The sequence below is a fragment of the Hyperolius riggenbachi genome, chromosome 6 (assembly GCF_040937935.1).
Source record: "Hyperolius riggenbachi isolate aHypRig1 chromosome 6, aHypRig1.pri, whole genome shotgun sequence".
In the NCBI taxonomy this organism is placed as follows: Eukaryota; Metazoa; Chordata; class Amphibia; order Anura; family Hyperoliidae; genus Hyperolius; species Hyperolius riggenbachi.
Window position 1 is genome coordinate 234,164,966 of NC_090651.1, and position 27,730 is coordinate 234,192,695.

At 41.7% G+C, this 27,730-nt stretch overlaps 1 protein-coding gene across 1 annotated transcript; it reads left to right on the top strand.

The window, feature by feature from the left end:
- The first annotated feature begins 23,212 nt into the window (after nt 1–23,212).
- On the top strand, nt 23,213–24,154 carry LOC137522135 (olfactory receptor 5AP2-like). The gene has a single exon (XM_068242166.1). It carries the CDS (start codon nt 23,213–23,215, stop codon nt 24,152–24,154), a length of 942 nt encoding a protein of 313 aa, XP_068098267.1.
- Nucleotides 24,155–27,730: the final 3,576 nt, after the last annotated feature.

The window sequence follows — 27,730 nt, forward strand, 5'->3', positions numbered from 1 at the left end:
GAACGCTCTGTTAACCTTTTGCAGTATGCAGGAATCTGGGTCAGCTCTAACTATCTGAGCCGGATTCACGCACACGGGTTATAAATGTACACTTCTATTAAACACAGGGTAGCGGTTTCAGGAGAATAGGTACGATTTTGTATGTTCAGCAACAGGTCATAACTGCTAAACGATTTTTAAAACGTTTAATAACAAAAATGCATTACATACAGTTATATACACCAATTAACATATACACACAAAGCTTAAAACCGAAAGGAATAAAATCGGAAAGTTCTTACTTAGTTATGGCTGAGCAGTCCAGTTTAAAGTAGGCATTAATGTTAAGAGTCCTTGAAACACAGCATGATAAAATTATGAAAGACGGGCAGGCTCTGCTGGCCCCATATTTATACCATCTTAGAATTGGAGCTGGGTTACCTCCAAACTAGTTGGAGGGAAGGTGGGGTTATCTCCTGGCAGCAAGGTTGCCACCCCCAGACTCAGAGCAAGAGAACATAGCATTTATTAATAATCTGTGTGACCCCGCCCCAGATTGGCGCATCACAAATCCGAGACTATATACATAAGCGGCCTGCGACCCTGTATCAATTGAGGCTACAATGCCTATGCTATCGTGTTCGCTTTGCGCAGGTTGAATAAAGCATTCCCCTGACAATGGGGGAACTTTAATAGTGAATAATAGAACTGATTTATGGTTATCCGAAAATGTAATTTTTGTCTTTCTGTGACAAGCCTATTTTGAAATACAAATACATTAAAGTTTCCTTTGTCTGAGTGTAAGGTTTTGGAGGGAGCTCTTATCTGGCCAGTTCGATCTGGCTTTTTGGGAGAGGGGCTGATTGTTATCTGCTGAGTCTGCTGAAGCTACTCCATGGGCACCATTTGGTCCTAGCTTGTAACACCTATGTGTCACCAGCTACGTGTGAAATTCCTTGCTGACCTGACACAGGATATGGGGGGTAGTTACTGTACTCTGTTTTTAAGAGAAAAAATCAATTAACCCTTCGCACACTCACATGCAAATGTTCAAACAAATGCATTCACAGATTTACTCATCCAGGCACAACTGTTATCCCTACAGCTAAATTAAAAGCCAGGGTTTTAGTTCACAGAAGAATGCATTCTTATGCTTAGTCACCTATACTGCGTAGAAGTACCCAGGTAAACATAGGTGTCCTAACTCTAGCCCTGTAACATGCATAGTGCAGACATGCAAACACATTCATTGCATCAAACCTATCAATGGATTAGGAGCACACATCCTAACTTTTTTAACTGTTTTTAAGAGAAGAGAGGGAAAAGAAAGACATTTGTTTTATTCTACACAGGACTGACAGTAATGGGCTGGACCATTACGCAAGTCGTTGGCGATTGCGCACGACTTTCCGTAATGTTCGTCACACACGTAAGCAGGCGTTTATAGTTGAAGTTGGGTCTGTCACACCAGGCTTGAAGGAAAGATATCGTTCGGTGTCGTCCGCATAGCAGTGGTATGTCAGGCCATGTTTTTGGATTAGTTCTCCAAGCGGTAACATGTAAATCATGAAAAGCAGGGGAGAGAGGATTGAGCCCTGGGGCACCCCATACTTAAGTGTTACAGGGGTGGACAGGAAGGGCCCCATAGACACTTTTTGGGTTCTGCCACTCAAGAAGGATTGGAACCACTGAAGAACTATGCCATCAATGCCGCAGTATTCCTGTAGCCTGTTTAAAAAGATGTCATGGTCAACTGTATCCAGCCTCGGACTGACCCACCGAACTACCGACGATCTGCTCGGTGGGCCCCGCCTCCACATCTCCAGTGGGCCCTGCCTCCAGCCTGGGGTGAACAAATCCCTGCCTGCAGCACAAAGATTCTCCTCTCAGCGTTTGGATCAGTCACGCTGAGAGGATGCTGCAGGCTCAGGCTGGGCTGTCTTATGTAGCTCCACCCCCCATGTGATGCTGGGCTGGGGCGGCAAAGTTGAAAGGCTCCAGCACAGCGTGATCATCATGTGAAGTTGTGAACAAGTAGAAGCAGCAACTCTGGCCCAGTTCTGCAGTGTATTCAGATTTGGACCCAGGAGGTTTCCACAGTTTGTACTATATGACCGCATGATTCAGTGCGACTGCTGCCCTCTTCTCCTAAATGTGAGTACATGCTATCTTCCCCTTTTCATTATCTCCCATGCTGAAAGTGATAGCTCAGCTGACGGCCACAATGCAGATAGTCCAAAAGAAGCTGCTCAGCGTTAAATTGCGGTGACATGTGACATCTTGTGGGGTCTGGTCTAGATAACATCTTGGTGAGCCTCTCTCCTTCACTCCTTTCTGCTTGGTGCCCTGCTTCCATTACTGGCCCGACTTTCTGCATTCACTTTCAGCTTTCCTTCTTATGACACTTCATGCTGACTGAACACTGCAGGGCACCCTTTCCTTACTGGATGGAATCTCACTTCTACTTTACATTCTTGTGTGAGTACTGTTTCCTATCTTAACCTCTTGCTGGGTTTTTCTACTGCAATTCTCTGCACTATACAGTACAGTTTCTGCTATTTGCAGCTGGCTGCATTTTGTCGCTATTTTTCAGTCAGTGTCTACCAATACATTGCAGGTTCTCTTTTTTTTCATGTGCACATTATACACTTTAATATGTGATGCTGCCATACATGGACAATTCTGATTAATTTCGGCTACTTAGGCCAATATTTTCTGATCATTGTGGTTTATTATTGGTTCCAAACCACTAGTCTGTTTCATTGATGTTTTTAAAGTGATTTTAGATGTCAGTAGTAAGAAAAACCACAATTTTTAACCATTTTTTTTTCAATTAATGTCAATGTCGGCCCTCCACTTGGTCTAAGTTTTTTTTTGTTTTTTTTTGGCCCTCTGACTATTTGAGTTTGACACCCCTAATGTAGAAGCAGACAGCCAAGCTGATGCTGAGCACACACGATGTGATTTCCCGCTCGATCGGTGGGATCGATTGAATATTTTTGACATTTGACATATACAGCTGTCGATTTTGCATACTTAACATGAAAAAAATTGACGGCTGTATTGATTGAGACCCGATCGAACATGTCAGAAACAATCGATCGATCAGTTGATCAAGCGGGAAATCGCATTGTGTGTACCCAGCATGAGGCCAGAGGGAAGTGAAGTGGAGTGAGGGACAACAGGAGCATGTGCAGTGCTCACCGATCTTCCCACTTTCATCTGAAGAACATTGCAAAGATTAAACATCTGATTCCCCCAGAGGATCTTCCAACCCTAGTCCACGCCTTCATCACATCACGGCTGGACTGCTGCAATGCCCTTTATGCTGGCCTCCCCAAAAAGGACCTGCGTCGCCTGCAATTAGTGCAGAATGCTGCTGCCAGATTGCTAACAAACCAGCCTCGCCACTGTCACATTACACCGATCCTTCGCTCACTGCACTGGCTACCAGTAGAATGGAGAATACTCTTCAAGATTGGACTGCTGACATTCAAATCCCTGCACAATCTGGGCCCTGGATACATGAAGGACTTGCTGAAGCTGCACCACACCTCTCACAACCTCAGATCAGCAAGTTCTATAAACTTGGTCACTCCCAGAGTGCACCTCAAAAAAATCTGGAGATAGAGCCTTCTGTCATGCTGCCCCTATTCTTTGGAACTCCCTGCCACACCCAGTAAAGACAGCACCATCCCTGGAGCTATTCAAATCCAGACTGAAAAGCCACCTGTTTAGCCTGGCATTTCCGGACTTATAAAATGCTTCCTCTGTACCACGATGGTCGGAGCCATGCTTATGCGCTTTGAGTCCCATGGGAGAAAAGCGCTTTACAAATGTTATTTGTTGTTGATTGCAGTCAGGAGAAGCCAGTGACGGAGAGTACAGATGCAGCAGGCGGGACAGGATGGGGGTCTGTCGGGTGGGAGGCTTTCATAGCCAGGAGAGAACACGTGTGTTACTGTGTTAGGTAGGGATGGATGGTTCATGTGGAAAGAGACCTGCACTGTGCTGCATGCTTTACAAATTTTGCAATCTGCCTGGTGCTGCTCAAAAAAAAAAAAAGTTATTTTCTCCACATTGCAACTGCCATTTCTCTCTTCACATGATCAATTCCTACCCTACAGCAAATCACATGTTCTCTCCTGTCCTTACTTACAGTACATGCCAGATCCTTGTGATGTGGGAGGAGAGTGTGTAAAATAATGCTGCTAAGTTCATGTACATTTGGCCCTGTCCATGATGCATCATGACCACGCCCCCTTCTGGTGCATGGCCACACCCTTTTTTTCACCGCAATTATGGGATGTGTGGGCCCCAGGTTTAAATTTCTCTGGTGGGCCCCCAGGGTCCCAGTCCGACCCTGACTGTATCAAAGGCTGCAGAAAGGTCTAGCAGTATGAGGATGGAGCACTCTCCTCTGTCTCTTGCCATGAGCAGGTGGTTGCATATTTGGATGAGGACAGTTTTAGTGCTGTGGTGTTTCCTGAAGCCAGACTGGAAAGGGTCTTAACTGTTGTTTTGTAGGATTTTGGCTTCGTGCTAGAGGTATACAGCTTTTTCTATTAGCTTACCCAGAAAGGGAAGGTTAGAGACAGGTCTGTAGCTGGTCATTGCATCTGGGTCCAGGGAGGGTTTTTTGAGGAGAGGCCTGATGATTGCTTCCTTCAGTAAATATCCCTGATTGTAAGGAACAGTTAACAATTTTGAAGAATACCGGTACAAACAGGTCAGGGCAGTTCAACATGAACTGTGTTGGGCCAGGATCCAGGTCACAGGTAGTTAGGCGGAGGTGAAGGAGGATGCTTGATGTGATTTCTTCATCAATTTCTTTGAACTTTGACCAAGGTGTTACGTTGTCTCTGCTAATGGTCTTCAGCGCTATATTAGGCTCAGATGCTGTAAGTTGGATGGCGGACCTTATAGCGGAGACTTTGTGAAGAAATGGGCAAATTGGTCACAGAGGTCCTTTGAAGACTCGATATGACGTTTTTGACATGCCGGGTTGCAGAGTTTTTCCACTGTGCGGAACAGTTGGGCTGGTTTGTTAACTGCATTTGCAATCTCTCTGTATCCAAACTGCTCCTGATCGATCTCGTTGTCGATCGGGAGCTGATCAGACATTTAGGGACATTTAGGAAATCATTTTCAAATCTTGTCAGCCGGACGGGAAATTGCAAGTGCACCCAGCATGATGTCCTATCATATTATTATACTGTATTGTGCGTGGCTGAGGGAGACCTTTCAGGAATCCCTCCCTTTAAAAACCTGGGTTTGCCCCTGCCCTCAGTTCTCACAACTTCAGGGGTATTGAGGGAAAATGTATTGTTGTCAATATATGAACATGTTTCCGTCCACTCTAATTTTTTTATTGGATATATGGTTTAAATACATCATTTGACAAAATATACTTAAGGTGTATTGTTTATTTAGGACTTATCTTCACAAAAGAGAAATAAAACAAACAGAGGCGCTCACACGCTTTATGGACCTGAACCAGTTTTATATGCTCCTGTACTGCATGATGAAGCGGGACTGTTGACCGCGAAACGCGTTGCGATTTTATGAAGCTGTGAATAAATTGTATATTTTTTACTCTGCATTTGAGTATATGTCCACTACCAGAGGGAGGTAAGTCCACCTCGACTTCCCTCTTTGTATCATTTTTAGAACATTGTTTTACTCTGCTTGGCGCCTCTGTTCGTACATATTACAGCACAAATAAAACAAACAGTTGTACTAGTAATAACATTTGCCAGGCAAATCAATAGGTAAAGAGCTCTTTTTAAAGAATCTATTTTTAGGAACAGTCTAATGAATTGTTATAGGCATATTATTGACTAGGTATTGATTAACATTCTTTACCTCATAGGTTATTGATTAAATCCAGGATTGATTGATTAGACCCCCTCAAACAGTCACTGCTCATATCTCTCAATATATATACTGCTTTATACTGCTTATTTTCTTGTGTAATATGCTGCAATTAATTTAGCCATGTCAGCTCTGTCCCAACACTGGAACAGGAGACAGACAAAATATAAGCAAAGCTGAAGGTCAGGTACAAGGTACAAGACGGTGTGTGAAATGCCAAGGAAGTTAGCAATGCTGGGCTGACATCGCAAGACACTGAGCTCATCAGATTGCATCATATTTAATTATGTACGCCCCTAACACATCTCTTAATAATTATGTACACCCTCCACTAATCATAACCCATCCCTTCAAATGAATAAACATTAATTGTTACGTCATGTAATCTATGAAAATCAAGGGCTGTGTCCCCAATAAAGGACTTGTTAAATATGAATCTTATAGATATGGTCTTCGTGTCTCTCTGATTCAGGGCTCGTTTCCACTATCGCGAATCCGCATGTGTCCAACACATGCGGATTCGCACATGTAATGCAAGTGGATGGGCCTGTTTCCACTGTAGCGTTGTTGAGATGCGTTTTTTTCAGCGGTAAAAAAACGCACAAAAGAGTCAACGAATTCGCCTGCGAGTGGAATGCATGCGAATCGCCGCTAATGTATTTAATAGGGAAATCGCATGCGGCTTTGTCATGCGGATTTCCCCGTGATTTCGCATGCGATTTCGCATGAAAGCCAATGGAACTTAACACAGGCAGTGACATGGTTAAATTCGCATGGCTCCTTGCCATGCGAAATCGCATGCGAAATCGCGGGGAAATCCGCATGGGGAAACGCAGCCGCATGCGATTTCTTCAGCGGTGGAATCCAGGCGATTCCGCACCGCTACAGTGGAAACAAGCCCTTAAGGTTCCTAAATGCATGCATAGGAACAGAAATTAAAGTGAACCTCCGGACTAAAAATCTACTCAGCAGAACTGAAAAGGCTTGGTGTTTCTTTAACAGTTTCACAGCATTAGAACTTTGTTTTTCTTACCAAAGCATCTTTTTTAGCTGCATTTTTAGTTCCACCCATCAAAGTAAAAAAGCCCGGGCTTTTTTTTCCTGATGCTGTGCAGAGCATGATGGGATTTCCTATGTTGTTGTTCACATTGCCTAGCAACTGGGAAAGGTGCTCAGGACACAGGACAGTTGGAACTGTCTCTCATGCTCCCTGTCACCTCCTTTCAACCAAAAAGATGGCTGCCATCATGAAATCAAACATTTGCCTGTTCTTTTAAAACAGTGTGGGTAAGAGATTATATTACCTATCTATTTTAATTAACATAACTAATGTAACTTAATGACAGTATGTTTGTTTAGGCTGGAGTTCCTCTTTAACATTAATTTGGATCACTTGGATAAATCCATTAAAGCTGTGTTTCCCGCTATATCAGAATAAATAAATCAAACAAAGAAAATCAGTATATGTTTAGTTGAACTGCGCTTATATTTTGTGTTTGTAAAATCTAATTTTATTGTGTTAATAACAGAGGAATTATGTTATGAAATATTCCTAACCCCAATATACCTAGAATTCATTTTAAATTAGTGCCACCAAATCATGCTGCTAATCTCCATGTCGAATGACACAATTAAAACAATACAGTTATTATGTCAGTGTTCCATTTCCCTGAATAGCAATTGTTTTGGCAGCAACACTTGGGATTTGTCCCCGCCAGTCTACAAGTCAATATAATAGAACCTAAACCACCTCAATATTCATAAACTGTGCTCTATATTGCAAGTTGTAGACATAATTATTTCATTTATTTATATTCAAAAACATACTCATTTGATATATGTTTTCTGTTGTTTTATTGATATGGCAGAATAGGAAACAGACTACTGTTATAACATTTCCCAGCTTGATTGTGCAGAGGTTGTTATGCTGAAGCTGAAATTTGGTTAACAGAATGATATCCTGTAGCAACATTGTTAAATTGCAAAGTTGTGCATGCAGAACTAGGCTGTGCTGTGTATCTCCCCCTAAATGGCCATTGCACACATAACGTGATGAATGGGGATTTTTAAAAAGGAAATTAAGGTAAAGCAGTTGTATCTAACAGAAATACAGAGTGTAAGGCAAATTGAAATACTAATCTCCCGATCCACCAGTTTGGAATGGCTTTAAATTCATTAAAACAAGTTTATTTTTTTTGTTTCAAAGAGTTGCTATTTTATCTCCTGACAAGTGAGCAGAGCTTAAACAGCAAACAATCAGGTGAGAAGCAGAAGATTTAGGGATATGGAGAGATTTGAAAATGATCTTTTTAGTTTAAAGCAATGCTAAGCTTGTGCAAAAAGAGACTAGTTATTGTCATTTCAAATTTCTAGCATTCTTTGAGACTTTATCCAACTGACTCTACATATTGGCCTATATGCAATTACCTTTTTCTCCGGTGTTTTCTACTTGGTGATATTTTTAGCCCTTGTCAATAAAGGGCCTTATAAGCTAGCAAGAAAATACTCAGAATTATTTTATGTGAACATAGATGACAGTCACCTGGCACTTCTGCAAAAATGTATTCATTTATTGATTCAAACAGTGGTAACAAGTTTATGCAGGTCAACAAAGCAAAGTGCAAACTGTGAACATAACGTAGTCCAGGGAAAGTAAACAGAGGGTGCGGGCACTAGGGAGCCTTATGGCCGTTTCATGGTAGGCGGTGCTTCCTCTGAGGCTGTGTCCTTAGTGTCCTACATTTTTGCAGCAGTACCAGGTAACTGTCATCTGTGTTCACATATCTCTGCAACCTGTCATACTTTTACCCTAGAGCAAGCTTCTGCATACTTCTGTAGTTATTTAGCTATCATCTTCGAATATCATTGTATTGCTGACTGCACATCCCTCTTTCACTGCTCAGAATAATTTTGATAGTACTTTTTCGCCTACTTTTTGGTATGTTTTCAATTCCAAAGTGTTTAAAAGTTATTTTAAATAGAAGATGCAAAAGTAATTCATAGGAAAAACTCTCTAAACTCATAATTGAATATGTGCCATTTTGTTATTAGGTCTGTGAATATATATTTAAAACTTCATGTACAAAGGCTTTTGTGCTGCTATAATTATCATGCCTCTGTTTTTTGTTTGCCAGTGAAAAGAAAATTAGTTATTTTGCCAAGAAAAATTACCAAAAAGATTATTAGTTTCCCTTAGATCCTTAAGTACCGGTAATAACGATATGAAATTGTGCGCTCTTCTGCAATCAATTCTCCAATGTTTGTCTAGTAATGGATGCATATACATACAAAATTATGTGTGGTCACCAGGATTTTAGGACAGGTGATACTATCCATCAAAGACTTTCTGTCTGTTGGATGTGCTAATTAATAGTTCCTGGATTTTTACATCACCTTGGTGCATTTAGGGCTTCTTTGCTGAACCTACAAGAAGTAGGTATCCAAGTGTATATGAAAAAAAGACTACGGCCCCATCCTATTCACTTTTCCTCCAAAGTTTTCTATTAGGAGATAATTTTCATCTTCTGTTTAAAATAACTTTTCAGCACGCTGCCATTGAAAAAGTACCAAAAAGAAGGTGGAAAACTATTGTCAAAATTATTCTGAGTGTTTTCTTGCTTGCTGATGGCTTTAGAGGCACTTTATTGATAATGTGAAAATATCACGTGGGAGAAAACTTAAAGAGAATCTGTATTGTTAAAATCGCACAAAAGTAAACATACCAGTGCGTTAGGGGACATCTCCTATTACCCTCTGTCACAATTTCGCCGCTCCTCGCCGCATTAAAAGTGGTTAAAAACAGTTTTAAAAAGTTTGTTTATAAACAAACAAAATGGCCACCAAAACAGGAAGTAGGTTGATGTACAGCATGTCCACACATAGAAAATACATTCATACACAAGCAGGCTGTATACATCCTTCCTTTTGAATCTCAAGAGATCATTTGTGTGTTTCTTTCCCCCTGTTCTCATGCACTGAAGTTTCAGGCTGCTCGTTTCTTCCTGCAAACAGCTTTGCCCTTGTCTGTAATTCTTCAGTATGTGAAAGCCCAGCCAGCTCAGAGGACGATTTATCCAGCTTGTAAAAGATAAGAGAGCAGAGAGAAGCTGCTCTAATCCTAAATAACACACAGGCAGTGTGCATAGAGGGACCTGGAAGGGGGAGTTCATAGCAGAACCACAACACTGAAGAACTTGGCAGCCTTCCAGACACAGGCTGACAAGTCTGACAAGAGAGAGATAAGTTGATTTATTACAGAGATGGTGATAGTAGAACGTGCTGCAGTAAGCCAGAACACATTAGAATAGCTTTTGGAACTTGTAGGATGATAAAAAACAGGATGCAATTTTTGTTACGGAGTCTCTTTAAGAGAAAAAGTGAATTGGATTTGGCCGTTCATTTATTACATACCTCGTTTCATATTTTCATTTAACACTATTATTAAACACAGTGTAAAAAACATGCTAATAGCCATCATTTCCATCAAGGTAAAATAAAGTATTTATATAATTTATATACCTGCATCCAGGGCCGTTTCTTGCCCCGTTCAGCCGGTTCTGCTGAACGGGGCGCCGATGAGAGACAGTTTGGGAGGCGCCAGGCAGAAGGAGAAGGATGTGACGTCATGTCACTGCAGTGCTAGGAGCTGGTGACGAGCGGACGCGGTGCAGCAAGAGGCAGGAGGAGCTGTGCGCACCAGCGCGATCACCGGCTTCAGTTCCTAGCTAGATGATCCTTCTGGGCGCTCCTGACCTGCGTGTTGACGTCACGTCACGTGACAGGAGAGGCCGCGCGATGATCCTTTCACGGACGGACGTTTCCTGTGCAGCAGCAGTGTGCAGCGGAGCCCAGCCCCAGAACAGGTGGAGTCTTTTGGCCAGTCGGGCTCCTCGCTGACACTGCTGCTGCTACTGTGTGTGTGTGTGCCTGTCTGGCCCTTGCTGCCGCTGCCCGCTAGCACCTGTCCCCCGCCCGGACCCCCACCGATTCTGGCCCGGCGCCTGACTTCCAGAATCCAGTTCTGATAATGGGCAACATCATGGTAAGTAGGCAGGCAGTCTATGTACTGCACTGCCTCTCTTTCTGACGTGGCTGGAGGGGGAGGGGGGGCGCTCTTTTTGCCCTGGGCTGGCCTGGTGGTCAGACTCAGAAGAACCCACCATGGTGGTGGATGGTCTGACAGTGTCCCTCCCTGGCTGGGGGTAGGGGGTGCTCTTTTTGCCCTGGAAAATCACCAAAAACAGACTGCGCTTGTCAAATGGAAAATTAAAATCTTTAATAAAATTGTGAGTAAACGACCTATGTATAAAATTGTATGTATGTGTATATATATATATATAAAATGATAACGCCTAAAATGACGGGGTGGTGGTGTCTTTACTCCTCAATGCATTTATTGCACATTAATATTCTGTATTTATGACACTATTTTCCGTGTCATTTTAGGAGTTATCATTTTTAACAGTAATAAGCAATATATCTTCATCTATAATAGAAGATAACACTTTCATTCATTTTTATATAAGCTTTTTTCCACACAAGCTTTATATATATATATATATATATATATATATATATATATATATATATATATATATATATATATAAACAATTTTATACATAGGTCGTTTATTCACAATTTTATTAAAGATTTTAATTTTCCATTTGACAAGCGCAGTCTGTTTTTGGTGATTTTGCATTATCTAATAAGGAAGTGGGACCCCTTCTATAGTTTCTGCTGCTATCCAATTGGGCGCAACACTTTATCTTGAATTCCTCTTTTTGCCCTGGGCTGGTGGTCAGAGTCTGACCACCAACCAGCCCAGGGCAAAAAGAGTACCCCCCCCCATCCCCAGCCAGGGAGTCACAGTCAGACCATGGTGGGCTCTGACCACCAGGCCAGAGTCTGACCACCAACCAGCCAGCCAGCCCAGGGCAAAAAGAGTACCCCCCCCATCCCCAGCCAGGGAGTCACAGTCAGACCATGGTGGGCTCTGACCACCAGGCCAGAGTCTGACCACCAACCAGCCAGCCAGCCCAGGGCAAAAAGAGTACCCCCTCATCCCCAGCCAGGGAGTCACAGTCAGACCATGGTGGGCTCTGACCACCAGCCCAGAGTCTGACCACCAGCCAGCCCAGGGCAAAATGAGTACCCCCCCCCTCCCCAGCCAGGGAGTCACAGTCAGACCATGGTGGGCTCTGACCACCAGCCCAGGGCAAAAAGAGCACCCCCCTACCACCCACAGCCAGGGAGTCAAAGTCAGACCATGGTGGTCTGATGGTCAGACCACCATGGTCTGACTGTGACTCCCTGGCTAGGGGGGGTCGCTCTTTTTTCCCTAGGCAGGTGGTCAGACCACCATACTGTGACTCCCTGGCTAAGGGGTGGAGGGGGGCGCTCTTTTTTTTGGGGGGGGGGGGCATATTTTTGGACTCTCGAACTGGGTGAAATTTAGCCTAGAAACTGCCCTGCCTGCATCTTTGTTTACAAAGTGTGATTACTATATCTGGTAACACCCTATGTATGTATCTAAAGGATAATTTTCCAAATACAACAGTTTGAATGTTTGCTGTGGTACTCTTCAAGAGAAACCGTAACCAAGAATTGAACTTCCCAATCAGTAAATGATGCCCCCTTTCCCATAAGAAATATTTTGCTTTTTCACAAACGGATCATCAGGGTGCTCTGTATGGCTGATATTGTGCTGAGACACCTCCCACAGTGTGATGTCAGGACCATGGTTCTGACATCATGCTGTAGGAGCCTTGTTGCATTGTGGATAATAATATTTGTTTACAGCTGTTTCCAACTGTCAAAAAGAAGCAAGCAGCATCTCCTTGCACTGACATTACCTACCAGTGGTAAAAATGTCACCATGTGATAAATGTCAGAATGTAAATCAGGGAGAGAAAAGATTTTACAATGGGCAAACACAGACTAAATCATGTATACATAATTATTGTAAAAATGAAGCACTTTTTTTATTACATTATTTTCACTGGAGTTCCTTTTTCAGCTAAGACACTGTAAAGAGACAGTAAACATTGTTAAAATAAATTGGAGTCAAAGGTGTGGATGTGCAACTAATATTCAACCAGGCCATTATCCATGCATGTAGCCTGGGTAGCCAGAAAAAAAAGTAAATCAGTGTGTTTATTCCTTCCCCTTTCTGAACCATATCAGGCTACATACCTTTCAACATTGCTGTGTGCAAAAATCAAAGAACAAGAAAATACATACAATCTTTTGTTCCTATCCCTTCTTAGCAAACATCAATCCTTCCAAGTATGCAATCTGGACCAAAAATGGGGGTGTGAATGAGCACTTAGGCTACTTTCACAGTGACCATTGTGTTGTATTTCCTGTAATTGCAGGAACCAGCCAGTGGCATAGCATTAAGGGTTGCAGAGGTCTTGACTGCATCAGGAGGCCCTTGGGCCACAGGAGCCCCGTAGGGCCCTCCCTCAACTAAAGTATTAGCTTTCTATTGGTCCTGTGCTTGTAATGATCACTTCTGTAAATGCTTTGAATGATAAAAATCATCAACTAGCTGTTCCACATCCTCTACTTGCACCTCTGACACTCTTTTGTTCTTGGCAGGTTTTGGTGCACCGTATCAATTGTTATGTATAGAGAGCTGGGGGGGGGGGGGGGGGGAGCGCAAGTAAAACTCGCACTGGAGTCTATAGTTCCTTTGCTACGCCACTGGCAGGAACGCATCGTGAAGGATCAGGAAAGTGGCTCCCTGCATTACCTGTGCATTGCATCAAGTATAGATACGCATATAGTCGCTGAAAATTATGCTTCACTTACTGTTAAGGCACGCAATTTGCAGTACAATGGTGCACTCCATTATACTGCAATGCACTCGCTGCACGGTGAATGATGCTATAGGTGGTGCATTGCAGTGCGGCAAGCCACATTACCAAATGACCGTTATGCTGCACCTTAACACACCACTGTGACTGTAGCCTGAGTCTTTTTTGTTCTTGTTCCAAATAACTTATTTATCACAGAAAATAAAAGCAATTACAATACCAGCACAAACTGGCCTTCGTATGAATAAAGAATGCATAGCACATTGCTTCATTATCCAGTGCAACAAAAGTAAGATATCAACATTCCAACAAAAGGAATGAACAAAGTCCTCCCACCCCATTTGCTCTCTCTTACCCTCAAGTGCTGTTGCCTACATCAAACTAGGTAGTATCACCATAGTAGAAATTTGTCACGTTTAACTTGCCTAAAGTACCAGCCAAATTTACAGTGCAATACCACCCTGAGTATCGGAAAGGCTCCATAAAATCTTTGATTCTGGTGCTAAAAAACATATATGTAATAAAGGCTCTCCATTTAGTGAAGAATTTGCGATGTGATTTTATAAAAATCCCCCAAAGCATTGCATTAGTAAGAGCTTTTTAAAATCACTAGCGCTTAGAAAAGGCTGCTAGTGGGTTTGAGCCCTAACAATGGATCCCGCTCATAATCCTTGTTACATACAGTTTTTATTAATTTTCTAACTTTGTACCAGTAATGTTCAATATTAGGACAGTGCTACAGACAGTGGAGCATATCAGCCTTAAGTTGGGAGTTTAACATTTTGGGCAGGTTTCAGAATACTCATGTGGGGGCACTGCAAGTCGCAAATTGCTATCGCTAGCGTTTTTAATTAGCATTTTGTAATCGATTTCATGAGCATTTTCAGGCAATTTTGATAGCGATTTTTAGTTTCAAAGTATTTTATTGAAAAGAAATTTCAGATGAAATCTAACAGCGGTTTAGTATTCCCTTATCAAAGGGTATTACATTTTCATTCATATTAACATATGTATAACATTTACAAACAAAAAACAAAACATGCAGATCATTTCAACCTTGAAGTTAAAGATAATTAGCGGGAGGGAGAAGGGGGGTAGGCGTCCCTAGAAGGAGAGGGCGCACGATCTAAGACCTAGTGAGGCTGAAGCTGAAAGCCAAGGTTGCCAGGTGCGCGTGAATGGCAAGGTTGCATCATTTATTATTGCTAATAGTCTTTCTGAAATAAGTATTTCCATAATAATGGCATCTGCCATGTCAAAAGAGAGGGTAGGTTTCAGCCATTGGCGGGCGAGGTGGAGACGGGCAGCTTTAGCCACATGTTGGGCTAATCTGTGATGTGGGTATTTCCACTTTAAGGGTTTATGGCCTAGTAGGAGCTGGAAAGGGTCAGGGGAGACTGGGACCTCTAGGGCTGTGCTTATTGCAGAGGCCACTTGGGCCCAGTATTTCTTTGCTATGGGGCAAAACCACCATATGTGGGCGAGATCACCCAGCTGGCCACATCCCCGAAAGCACAGAGTGGAGTTGTTTGTAGATATGTTGTGTAGTTTCTGTCGGGTAATGTATGTGCGGTGTAGAATTTTATAATTAGTTTCTATATGTGAATAGTAATTGCTTCCTTTTGCTAACGAAAGGCAGCATCTGGACCATTGTTTAATAGTAAGAGTCTGGCCTAGGTCTTCCTCCCAAGCTATCATTGTTACCGTTTTGGTGGCTTCTAAGGGCTGTGAGATAACGGAATATAGGTAGGATATTAGTCCTCCCTCCAGAGGTCTCTGGGCACACCAATGTTCGTAGGTGGTGCGAGTGGTGGAGATATGGGCCGACTGCGTTAGTGTTTTTAAGAAGTGATATATCTGTACTGCTCTGAAGTATTCATTAGGTGGGAACGCAATATGAGTGCAAAAGCCGTTCCAATTAGGAAGTCGGTCGTTTACTAGGAAGTTAGCTAAATTAAAGAAGTTATGGGAAGTCCACCACTTAAAGGGGGAAGATTCCCATCCTGGTGGGAAGTGGGGATTCCCAAAAATAGGAAGCTGAGATGGTAGGTCGGATTGCAATTTTTTGCTATATCTTAGTCTATGCCAAATAGAGAGAGAGTGGGCCGTTAAGGGGGATTGTTTTTTATATTTTGCCGGAGAGAGGTGTGGAGACCACTGGATGGCTGTCAGTGTTATTGGAGCTATAAGGTCCTCCTCAATATCCGCCCAAAGAGGTCTATTGTGTGTGGAGTGTATTTGGGCCAGCTGGGCAATCTGAGCAGCCCTGTAGTAGCTATATAGATCAGGAACCCCCAAACCTCCTCGGTCTTTATTAAGAAACATAATGGATTGTCTTATTCTGCTTTTTTTTTTATTTGAGATAAATTTGAAGATAGAGGTTTGAAGATCACTGAGAGAAGTCTTGGTTACCTGTATTGGTAGGGATCTAAATAAATAGAGGATTCTCGGCAGCAAATTCATTCGCACCGATTGTATTCGTCCCGTCCATGAAACTGAGGGGGAGCTCCACCTTATCATGTCCTCCTTCAGCTCAGACAAAATTGGTTTATAGTTTAATGCGAAGAGATCTATTGGGTTAGTTGAAATTTTGATGCCCAGGTAAGTAATATATTTTGTTTGGATTGTTAGTCCCAATTTAGTGGCTAGGCTTTCAGCACTGTGTTTAGGTAAGTTAGTGAAGAGGACCTCGGATTTATTAACATTGAGGGTGAGCCCTGATAGTCTTCCGAACTGTTGTACTGTTTGAAGGAGATTTGGGATCGATGTATGTGGGGAAGAAAGGGTCAGTAGCAGGTCGTCTGCGAATAGGTTCGCTTTGTACTCTGCTTTCTTGACTCTGATACCTTGGATGTCAGGGGAGGAGCGAATTTTATTCGCTAGGGGCTCTATTATCAATGCAAATAGGGCTGGTGAGAGTGGGCACCCTTGTCTGGTGCCTCTCTGGATTGGGATCGAGATTGGGGAGTCAGTAGGTAATTTAAGGTGGGCTACGGGTTTGGAGTATAAGCTTTTGACAGCATTTAGGAACGCACCTCCTATACCAGCTCTGAGTAAGGTGGCTTGCATAAAGGACCAGTCTATAGTGTCAAATGCTTTTTCCATGTCAAGGGATATCATAGCAAAAGGGGTCTTAGTGGATCGAACTATGTGTAGAATATTAATTACTTTTCTTAAATTATCTGGCGCTTGCCTATGAGGGATAAAGCCCACCTGGTCTCTGTGGGTCAGTGGGCCTAATAATTTATTCAGTCTGGCTACCAATATAGAAGTTAAGATTTTGTAGTCTAAATTTAAGAGGGATATAGGTCTAAAAATTTTTACGTCCAGGGGGTCACGTTTGGGCTTGGGGATCACTGCTATAATAGATTGCAGGAACTCAGGGGCTGGGGTCTTACCTTCTAGGATAAAGTTATAGATTTTTTTAAGGTATGGTATGAGGATCTTTTTAAATTTCTTATAGTAAATGGCCGAAAAGCCGTCCGGGCCTGGAGCTTTTCCGTTTTTCAATTTCTTGATGGCAAGGAAGATTTCTAAATCTGAGATGGGGAGATTAAGGGTTGCAGCCTTGTCTGGGAGGAGTACCGGAGTTTTTAGGTTATGGTAAAAGGAGGTTGATTCATTGTTGGTAGCTTCTGCTGGCTTGGCTGTATAGAGAGACTGATAATAATCAGCAAATGTTTTATGAATCTTAAGTGGATCTGATGTGGTTTCTCCTTGGCTGGTTCTAATTTGTAGGACTTTATTAGTAGAGTGGGCTTGTCTGAGTTTTCTGGCCAGCCAGGTACTAGGTTTATTATATTGCGCATATATCTTTGATTTTGTCCATCTGATAGCCTTTTCAGTCCGAGCCGACAGGAGGACATCTATTTGCTTTTGGGTGTCTCGTATTTGCATATATAGGTATCCAGAGGGGGAGGAAGCATGTGCTCTTTGTAGTTGTGAGAGCTTGTGCTCAAGGTATAGTTGTTTTTCTGTCTTAAGCTTTTTGCGTTGAGAAGCAATTTTTATCAGTTGCCCTCTGATAGTTGGCTTATGGGCCAACCAAAGTATATCTGGCTTGATTTGGCCTACATCATTTAATTGGAAGTAGGTAGCAAGTTGTTCCTCCACCTCTAGTACTATCTCATTGTCAGTTAATAGGCTTTCATTAAGTCTCCATGGTGGGCGAGCAATGGGCGTAGTGAGAGAGGAGCAGGCTGTCCACACCAAGTCATGGTCTGACCATGAAGCAATCATATGACGTGAGAACACCAGGTTAGGGATTAGGGTAGCAGATAAGAGTATATTATCAATTCTGGAGTAGCTATGGTGAGCAGCAGAGAAAAAAGTATAACCACGTAATGAGGGGTTATGTTCCCTCCATGAATCAATGAGGTGGTATTCAGATAAAATCTTACCTAAAGATCGAGATTGTTGTTTTTGTTTTGCCGAGGGTGGTTGTTTTGATCTGTCTACAGTGGGATTTGGGGCTATGTTGAAGTCGCCTGCCCATATATTAGAGTACGATGAGTAGGCTTCTAAGTGTTTAAGGATTGCGTTAATGGGAACCATTGGGGCTTCGGGTGGAGCATATAGATTAATTATGCATATCTTTTGTGACTGGATGGTGCCAATCAAAATTGTGTAGCATCCTTCATCATCTTTAATAAAGTTCTCCAATACAAATGGAAGTGTGTTTTTGAGGAGTGTTATGACACCTCTGTGTTTGGTATCAGCAGACGAAGCGAAATATCGTTGGTACTGTGCGTTAAAGTATTTGGGAAATGACGTTTTGGAAAAGTGCGTTTCCTGGATGCATAATATGTCTGGAGTACATTTCTGGTAGTCCAGGAAAGCCTTTCGTCTTTTGATTGGGGAATTCAACCCCTTAGCATTATGGGATATTATATTTATCTGCGCCATGGAGTAGGTAGTTTTGAGTAAGCTGATTTAGTTTTTAAGAGCAAGTAAGAGGACACACCCTCCCCTCCCCGGGACCACCCCCACCCATCACACTCGTCCCTCAGGTCAAGCATCTGCATGTAAACAAAGTAACAGAACAAATAATCTGGCCAACGTGGCCTAATATGTATAGTAGCATATTTAAGGATCTTTAAAGAGGAGAACATCCTCAAAGTAATGAAGAGTGCTAAGGGCAATATTATAGTACCCTCAGCGCTGTTCATTTGTGGGGGACAACAATAATCGTCCCATCTCCTCCGACAATCTGTGGAAAAAATGTTTGATAGCGATTTTTAATAGTGTAAGCTTTTTGCCAGCGATTGTGATTGAGATTTGCGATTTTCATTCTGATTGGTTGTTTCAAATTATTATTTTTTTTTTTTACAGTTTGCTGTAATTTAAAATCACACACAAATCACTATGTGTAGCAGTTCATGAGCGATTTGCCAGCGCTTATATACTTTACATTGCTCCCAAAATGCTGCATGTCCTGTGATTGCGATTTTGTTAATCGCAATCGCTGCTGTGGAATTTGTTACATTTATTTACATTGACAGAGCATTTAGGGAAATCGCTAGTGATTTAAAGCGCTCCCTAAATGCTCAGAAAAGCGCTCTATTTGGTTCCAGCCTTGAAACCAGTATAGGAACATGAGGTTAGATTCCCTCCAGGTTTCATTCACTATCAGCTGTCTCACTTTATTATTGCCCGCCATGATTTTCTCAGCTAACTGGTCTTGGGGGAAATGATTTTGCCGCACTTTCATATTTTGGGTCATCAACTGCGCACCACCCAGATGTAGTAGCTCAGATTTCAATAGTGACAGAGATTTCATTTCTCCCTCTGGACGTAGGAAGGAATCAAAAGGTAAGACAGCTGCAATTGAAGATATGTTCTTCAGATGCCTGGTGATAAATGATTTGACTTGGGCATACATCAAGTAGTGAATATCTGGAAGCTCATAGTTAGCCCTCACCTCACGAAATGACAACCATCTACGCTCCCCTAGGTGCAACAAGTTTCCCAATCAAACTATACCTTTCTGCTCCCATTGTCAGAATGCCTCACGCATTATACCTGCTTCAAAGCCTGGGTAGCCACTAATGGCCATATACTTCGATATTCGCCATGGGAGTTTAGCTCGAGTCTTTTAAACCAATAATGTTTTATCAATCATGATACAGTATTATTATAGATAACAATTCATGGGGAAAAGTCCTAAAAAAAACCTTTTGGCATAATCCATACATAAAACGTTGCCTGTCACATATTTCATGGCTTAACTTGCTGCTTCATCAAAGGCCACCTTTAGATTTATATGCCATTTTTACTTGAGAACTACATTAAAAACACATGCAAAATGCATAACTTAATATAAATAGGAACATGAGACTCACACCTGTATCTCACAATAATCCAGAAGTTTACCCTCAAAAATTGGGGCGTATGCATATACCTTATACTTAAGTTAGACTGACATCTTTTCCAGCAATGGTCAAACCGTGGTGATCTAAAACTTAAATGTCATCTAAAATTGATTAAAATAATTCAGTATTAAATATAAATAAACCCCTTACCCATTCCCTAAAAGTTAAAATCAATAAAACACATGTAAAATATGATAATCCTTTGATTAAATCAAATTGCACCTGATAAAAATTAAAGATCTTAATTATTTTTATCCGACACTGCAGTCCTAGTCAAAATACGAGTGTCCCAGACTCCCAGTTACCCAATCTAACAGCATGTCATTCATTGCTACCCTTTTTGGTCTCATAAAATCTAATTGAAGGCCTACTGCCTCCAATAAATTTTGTTACCCCTACAAACATGCCACTGAGCTGACGCTACATCTCATGTGAACGGACATAGGACATCTGCAATAATATGTTTGGTGACTGACATCACCGAATATTGCTGCCATGATTCCGACCACCATCTTGGATTTCTAGAGGGAGTGAGGTTTAACATCTAACTCTACCCCTAGAGATAGGTACCCTGAGTGTCACTGTCATGCACAGGTAAATCAGCAACCATTTGTTAACATAGGTAGGGAGAGGCACTTTTATTTTAAATAGAAGATGAAAAATCATCTCCTAGGAGAAAACTTAGGAGAAAAGGTGAATTGAATAGGGGCCCAGGTGAATTGAATATGGGCCAATATGTAGAGAAGATGAGGTTGTAGCTAATTTGGACTGAAATGTTAGCATAGGACAGTGTTTCTCAAACCTGCCCTCGTGACCCCCCAACAGTGCATGTTTTTCAGGCAACCTCACCTATGCACAGGTGGGGTGTAATAGATAGTGGAGATACCGCCGCAGAGGCAAGCGGCATGGCGGTTATCTCCGTGTATCAGCCGGCGGCCTCAGCCGCGCAGTTACATACTGGTGCTCTGTCTGGTCCTTCTATTGCACATAGATTGAGGGCTATGCGCGTGCGCGCCAGGCGACAGGACCTTTATGCGGATAGAAGGCGAGTCAGCTGATCTGACAGGTCAGCTGACTCCAACAGTACGCTGGCTGAATGACTGGGGCGGCGCTGTGGAGCATTTCTGTATATATAGTACCAGCCTGTCAGTTGCTCCATGTCTGCTGTTGCGAATGCTAACATGTTAGCGCTCAGACCTTAGTCAGATCCCAAAGTGTGCTAGAACCAGCCGGAGCTGGGGATCCACACTTAGCCAGATTCTGTTGATAGCTTAAAGTACTAATTGCATTGTATTATCTGTTATGACCTTCTGCTTGCCTTGACTATTCTCCTGCTTTCCTGATTCTGTACTTTCGCCTATCTGATCCAGTTGCCGACTCTGCCTGAACTTAAACTCTGAGCTAGCCTTCTGTCTTTGTACTGTATCTGTCCGTACGTTGCCGATCTTGCCTGTCTGACTATCCTGTACTCACCAGTGGGTTAGCCACTGGTGAGGGATTCTAGTATTGTATCACCTGCTCCTCAGGTGAAGCCCTGTCTGCAGCACAGTCTTAATCACCTGCCCCTCAGGTGATCATTACTTGCAGCATCTTTGCAAACACCTGCTCCTTAGGTGTCCACTGGCTGCAGTACAGTCTTAGCACCTGCTCCTCAGCTGCAAGTCCTGACTGCAGTACAGTCTTAGCACCTGCTCCTCAGGTGCAAGCCCTGACTACAGTTCAGTCTTAAACACCTGCTCCTCAGGTGTCCACTGGCTGCAGTACAGTCTTACACCTACTCCTCAGGTGTAGGCCCTGACTGCAGTACAGTCTTTACAGTCTCTCGCTACTCGGGTGATCTTAGCTGTACTGAATCATGTATCCAGTTTGCTGGGTATATACTCGTGTGTTCTATTGAGATACCTATCACCACCAGCTCCTCTGGGGTATCTCCATCATTACTGTTGCACCAAACATCTGTTCTTACATTGGTTATCCTAGTACTGACTATACTAGTATTATTGGTGATTCTGCAGATCACACATAATCAGGTATAGCATCTGTATTATTGGTGATACTGCAGATCACCAATAATCAGAGAAATCTGTTCTCACTGACACCAATCATTACATGGGGTAATTAGTTTATCAGCTAAGTGGACTCCATGTAGGTGAGGCACTAATTGCCCCACCTGGGCAATGGTGAGGTTGCCTGAAAAACATGTACCGTTGAGGAGTCACGAGGACAGGTTTGAAAAACACTGGCATAAGAAGTAAAATTGGGTCAGCTTTTTGAAGAAGTAAGTTTTGAGAGCCTATTTGGATTGGCAAGTGCATGACTATAGTAACAGAATAGCTGGATCAAATGGGCTTTGGCATTATAGAGGATGTTAATACCGGTATATTCTGAAACATAATATTACTGTACCTTATCATCTAATCAAAACAATTCTTATAGTACGCCTGTAACAAAAAACAGCCCCTATAGGGTACTTACCTTGGCCTTGGGAGGGAGAAGCCTCAGGATCCTAATTAAGCTTCCCCCATCCTCTGTAGCCTCAGGGATCCAGCCCTGGCTCCCCCAAAAATTACCCCGACAAGCACTGCACTGGCACGGCAATATTTACCTTCAGGGCTCCAACAGAGGCACAGTATCTGCTTTCTGATGGGCTTCGCAGAAATAGCCGAGCCTTATCGCGTTTGCTCTTCTGCGCATGCGCAAGTGGCCTGCAAAGTAGAGTGGGTTTGGCTATTTCCACCTGAGCCCGAACGAAAATCTGCTACTGTGCCTGCGCTGTATCAACTCTAAATATTTACCTATCCCAGTGTTCGGGGGCTTCAAGCGCTGCAACAGAGGAGGATGGGAGAAGCCTCATCAGGATCCAGAGGCTTCCTCCTCTTGAGGTAAGTACCCCCCCAGGCTATTTCTTCATTGCAGGTTTACTTTAAGAAACAAAAGCATAGTAGGAGGATAGTGCTTATTTTAAAGTGCATGCAATAAATACAGAGTCACATTTCCCAGGTTTAACAACATGTAAAGTTATCCTTTAAAACTGTTTATTTTTTAAAAGTGATATTTCTCTGCATGGTTATTCAATCAATAACTAAAAAATAATCATGTATAAGACTTATTCTGTAGGTCCAAGAAGATAAACCATGTAATAAATTTTCTTCAGGGAAATACTGACAGCAATGGCGGACACCAATATAACGTCTGTATCAGAATTTATTCTTGTGGCTCTTTCTGAAACGCCAGAACTCCAGTTTATATGTTTCGTGCTACTTCTATGTATCTATATTGTTACTGTGCTTGGGAACCTCTCCCTTATTCTTGCCTATCAATTTAGTCCTGATCTTCAGACTCCCATGTATTTTTTTCTGGCCAACTTCTCCTTTCTAGACATATGTTACATCTCATCTACTGTACCAAAGATGTTATCCAACATGATGTCAAGAAACAAAACCATCTCATTTTATGGGTGTGTTCTGCAGCTGTACAGCTTTGGTGTGTGTGGTGGCACAGAGTGCTATGTACTGGCAGCCATGGCTTATGATCGCTACAATGCTATTTGTCATCCACTGTTGTATAATATTATAATGAACAGGAAGACCTGCTTTCTGCTCATTGCTGGTTCTTGGATCATTGGAATGGTCAACATTTTGATTCATTCCATCTTGACATTCAAGTTGCCTTTCTGTGACAACAAGATAAATCAAGTATTTTGTGATATCCCACCCTTGCTGAAGCTCTCCTGCATAGACACCTGGACCAATGAGCTGGTCATCTTTTGTACAAGTGGCCTTGTTATACTTTGTTCATTTACACTTATCATAATTTCTTACATTCATATAATATTATCAGTACTAACAATACATGCCTCTACAGGTATAAAGAAGGCATTTTCTACCTGCACCTCGCACTTACTAGTGGTCACCATATTTTATGGATCGATTATTTCTGTGTACCTAAAACCCAAAGCAAGTTATGCCACGTATGGGGATCGATTAATGTCAGTTATGTATACTGTAGTAGCACCACTTTTAAACCCCTTTATATATAGTTTAAGGAACAGCGATGTGAAGAAAGCTCTTGCTAAGATGGTTCATCCTCTGTTGGAAACTCGAAAACATTAAAAGCTATTTCAGCATTCCCAAATAATTATTACCTGCAATTATTCTGGAGTTTGTCCAGGCCACTGTTCTTAAGTAGGGATGGTCCTGCCTAGGAGAACTCAGGGAGAAGCATGTGATCAGTTTGATCAGCGGTTAGATTTGTAAGGTTCTGATATGCTGGTCATCTTGATCATGCATTAAATCAGAAAGTCGTCACAGCAGATCAGAACCTTACAAATCTATCAGCTGATCAAACTGATCACATCCTTATTCTTAAAGTGAATGTTAACTGTCCGTAAAAAAAAAAAGTTTCACTTATCTGGGGCTTCCCTAAGCCTCTGTAGCCATTCTGTGCCCTTGCTGGTCCTCTACGATCCTCTATCCCCCCCCCCCCCCGGTCACGGGTTAGTTTAATTTTTGGCTGACTTGGTCTCCTTATATACCCCTATTGGGAAACTCAATGTTGATACAGTTTATTACCATTACTGACCCTACTATTTGGGCATCCTTTGAGGCTAAAGCACTTCAACACAGCTCCATGGGGAAATGTTTTACCTTTGATGAGTTCATAGGTAAAGATAACCTACCAAACAAGATGTTATTTAGATATTTTCAGACTTACAATGTGAGCTCAGTTTGTTAAAGAGAATTTTGTGCTCGTCTGAAGTAGAAACACTCTGATGAAGTTGGAGTTCTTGGTGTCTGAGGCTTTGAAAAAAAAAAACCTTTGTCTACAATTTATTTTTGCTTGATTAATATTTTCAGTGTTTCTTTTGAAAAAACAGAAAATAGATAGGTACAGGATGTAGGGTCATTGGATAACGGTGGTTGGGAAAGAAAAATGGAGTGGGGACAAGAAACCCTAATCTCTGCTAAAGATAGACTGCAGCAATTCAAATGTACCGATAGTTTGCACTATACTCCATGCAGATTACATAAAATGGGTAACATCAGGTCAGACCCATGCAGTATATGCTGGGCTGGAGTAGTCACACACCTTCACATGCTCTGGAGCTTTTCTGAGTTAACTCACTATTGGGAAGAAATAGGAACTGTGATTACTCGGCTGCTGGAACTCCTTTATATTCAGGACTCCAAAAAAGCATTGTTGGGACCAACGGAAGAGGACGGGCTCTTTAAATATAAACGTACCAATGCATTCTTCTGTGTCATGTGGTAAAAGTTATTGTGGAAAAGTTATTTTTAAATAATAACTGTGTAACAGATTAAAGGTTTGCCTGCAAGGGGGCATGCTTTACCCTTTTTCTCCCCTCTCTTTCTTTCTTTCTTTCTTTCTTTCTTTCTTTCTTTCTTTCTTTCTTTCTTTCTCTATTCCTTCTTTCTTATTGTTATTATTATTATTATTATTATTATTATTGTTATTATTATTATTAGATTGTGTCAAATGTTTAGAAAATAATAAAACAATATGATGAATGTGACACTGTTGTTAAGATGGAAGCAAATATGCAAACAAAATAAAATAAAAATGTGTCTATTAAAAAAATTGCATGCAAGTCAAAATGATTAGTATCTCATTGAGCATATTTACTGATTATAGAAAGTATGGTGCTGGAGCTATACAGAGGTGGTACGCAGTCCACCTCAGACTTTTGGCCATGGCCATGGTAGAAGGTGACACTGTTAGCTTATTACATCTATCAGATGCATCATGCAGCTCATGCTACAGTGTGTGGACCGGCAGTGCTGCAACCACACACTGACCCTGATTCACTAGGAATGGAGAGCAGTGGACAGCAGTTGACTCACTAGACTGTTCTTGGACAAAGCAACAGGTCGAGCTGCATCGGCCAAGAATATAGCATGTGTACAGAGGCCTCCGACCTGTCAGCTGAGCGCTTGTCAAGAGCATAGTTCTCCCCACTCCCCTCACCTGCTCTGTGTCACGCCAGTGTGAACTGCTCAGTCAGTCCTCCTCCACTAGCATAGCAACAGAGAATCTTACTAGGCTAGGAGCTAGCAACATGTCTCTACAGCCTCAGCCCCGCGATATCACCCGAGAGATCAGGTCACAATCCCTCTCAGGCACCAATCCTCATAAAATGTACAGTATAGGGATCTAGAAAGGAGGCAATAAATTGTTAACTGCAATTGGATTTGCCTCTTATAGTCTTTTTTTATTTATTGTAAAATTATGACTGGCACCTTGAGAGAAGACTTCATTACTTATGTACTGGATTTCCTTGTTGTTGCTAGTGCTTCCAGATTGCCCAGCAAGCTCATGGAGAACCAGAACTCCTAGGAGTGTGTAAGGGGCTACAATGACCAAATAGCCCTCTGACTAGGGGTTAGTGAAACTGCAGTGATGGTTGTATAAATAGAAGTTCTCTGAATTTATCATAGAGCATTTTCACTGCAGATGCTACACACAAATGACAAGAGGCCTTGTGAATCTAGGATGTCCACATATATTATGACCTTGGACCTGTTAGATTTCAAGTTTACACTCTACTTTGACAACCTAAAAAGTTTTGATGGCACATTTATTTAGTAAAGTTTTATTTTAGTATAACAATCCCATAAGGATTCATCTGCAGTAACTAAAATAAAACACTATTCCCCAGACTGTAAACTTACAAGTACAGCTCCTCTGTGCCATAGAGTATTATGTAGCTTCTCTGGTAATGAATTGCCCTGAGCACATCTATATATATTTAATTACTTAAAGCAATTCGTCTTTCAGTGCACCATCTTGCCTACGTGACAATATAGTAATTGTGAAGAAAATGGAGATTATACAGCCCTGGAGAGGTTGTTTGTATTATTTATATAGGTAATGAATTGTTGATGTTAGCCAATATTTTGGAGATTTTATAATACCAATATGCAGTAATTACAACATTGCAGGAACACAAAGACAAAATATGTAGGCACATACGAAGTTTAACATATAAGTGTACTCTAATATTCCTTTCACACAATATACATTACATTGTTCATCCTAAAAAACAGGACCAATTACAGTAGATTCAGAAAGCCAATAACTGATACCTGTCATCTTGACGTATTAATCAGGAGTAATCATTAGTTTCCAAAGCTTTGTTCAAAGTTCTGACTCTGATGACAGAAATTCCTTCTCCTGTTAAGTCTAATGTTGAATTTTCAGCGTTCTTAATTTGCTGCATCAGTCCCACATTGACAATAATCCATGATTCAACTATCAATATTTGAAACTTTTTTTAATATGTACTTTCCCTTTAGCAACTGTCTATAAATGTTTGTACACTAGTTATTATTGTGGTAGTACCTGGTATTCTATTAGCTTCCCCAAATGTTTTCAGCGTACCCCACCAGGCTTTTCAGATCTCACGTGCAGCTTGCAGATTTCAAATGTTTACACTTATAGGTAAAAAGTCTTAGAATACCCTATTTTGTTTTAATAAAATTAAAGTTAAATATCTCATTGTATCTTGAAATGAACGCACAGAGCAAATAAACAATTAAAGTTAAAATAAAGAAACCATGGGATCCATATATAAACCAAAATGGCCCATATGTAATTCACTTTTTCACCTGAGTTTTCTCCTAGGTGGTATTTTCACACCTTATCATAAAATGCCCCTTACACAACCAGCA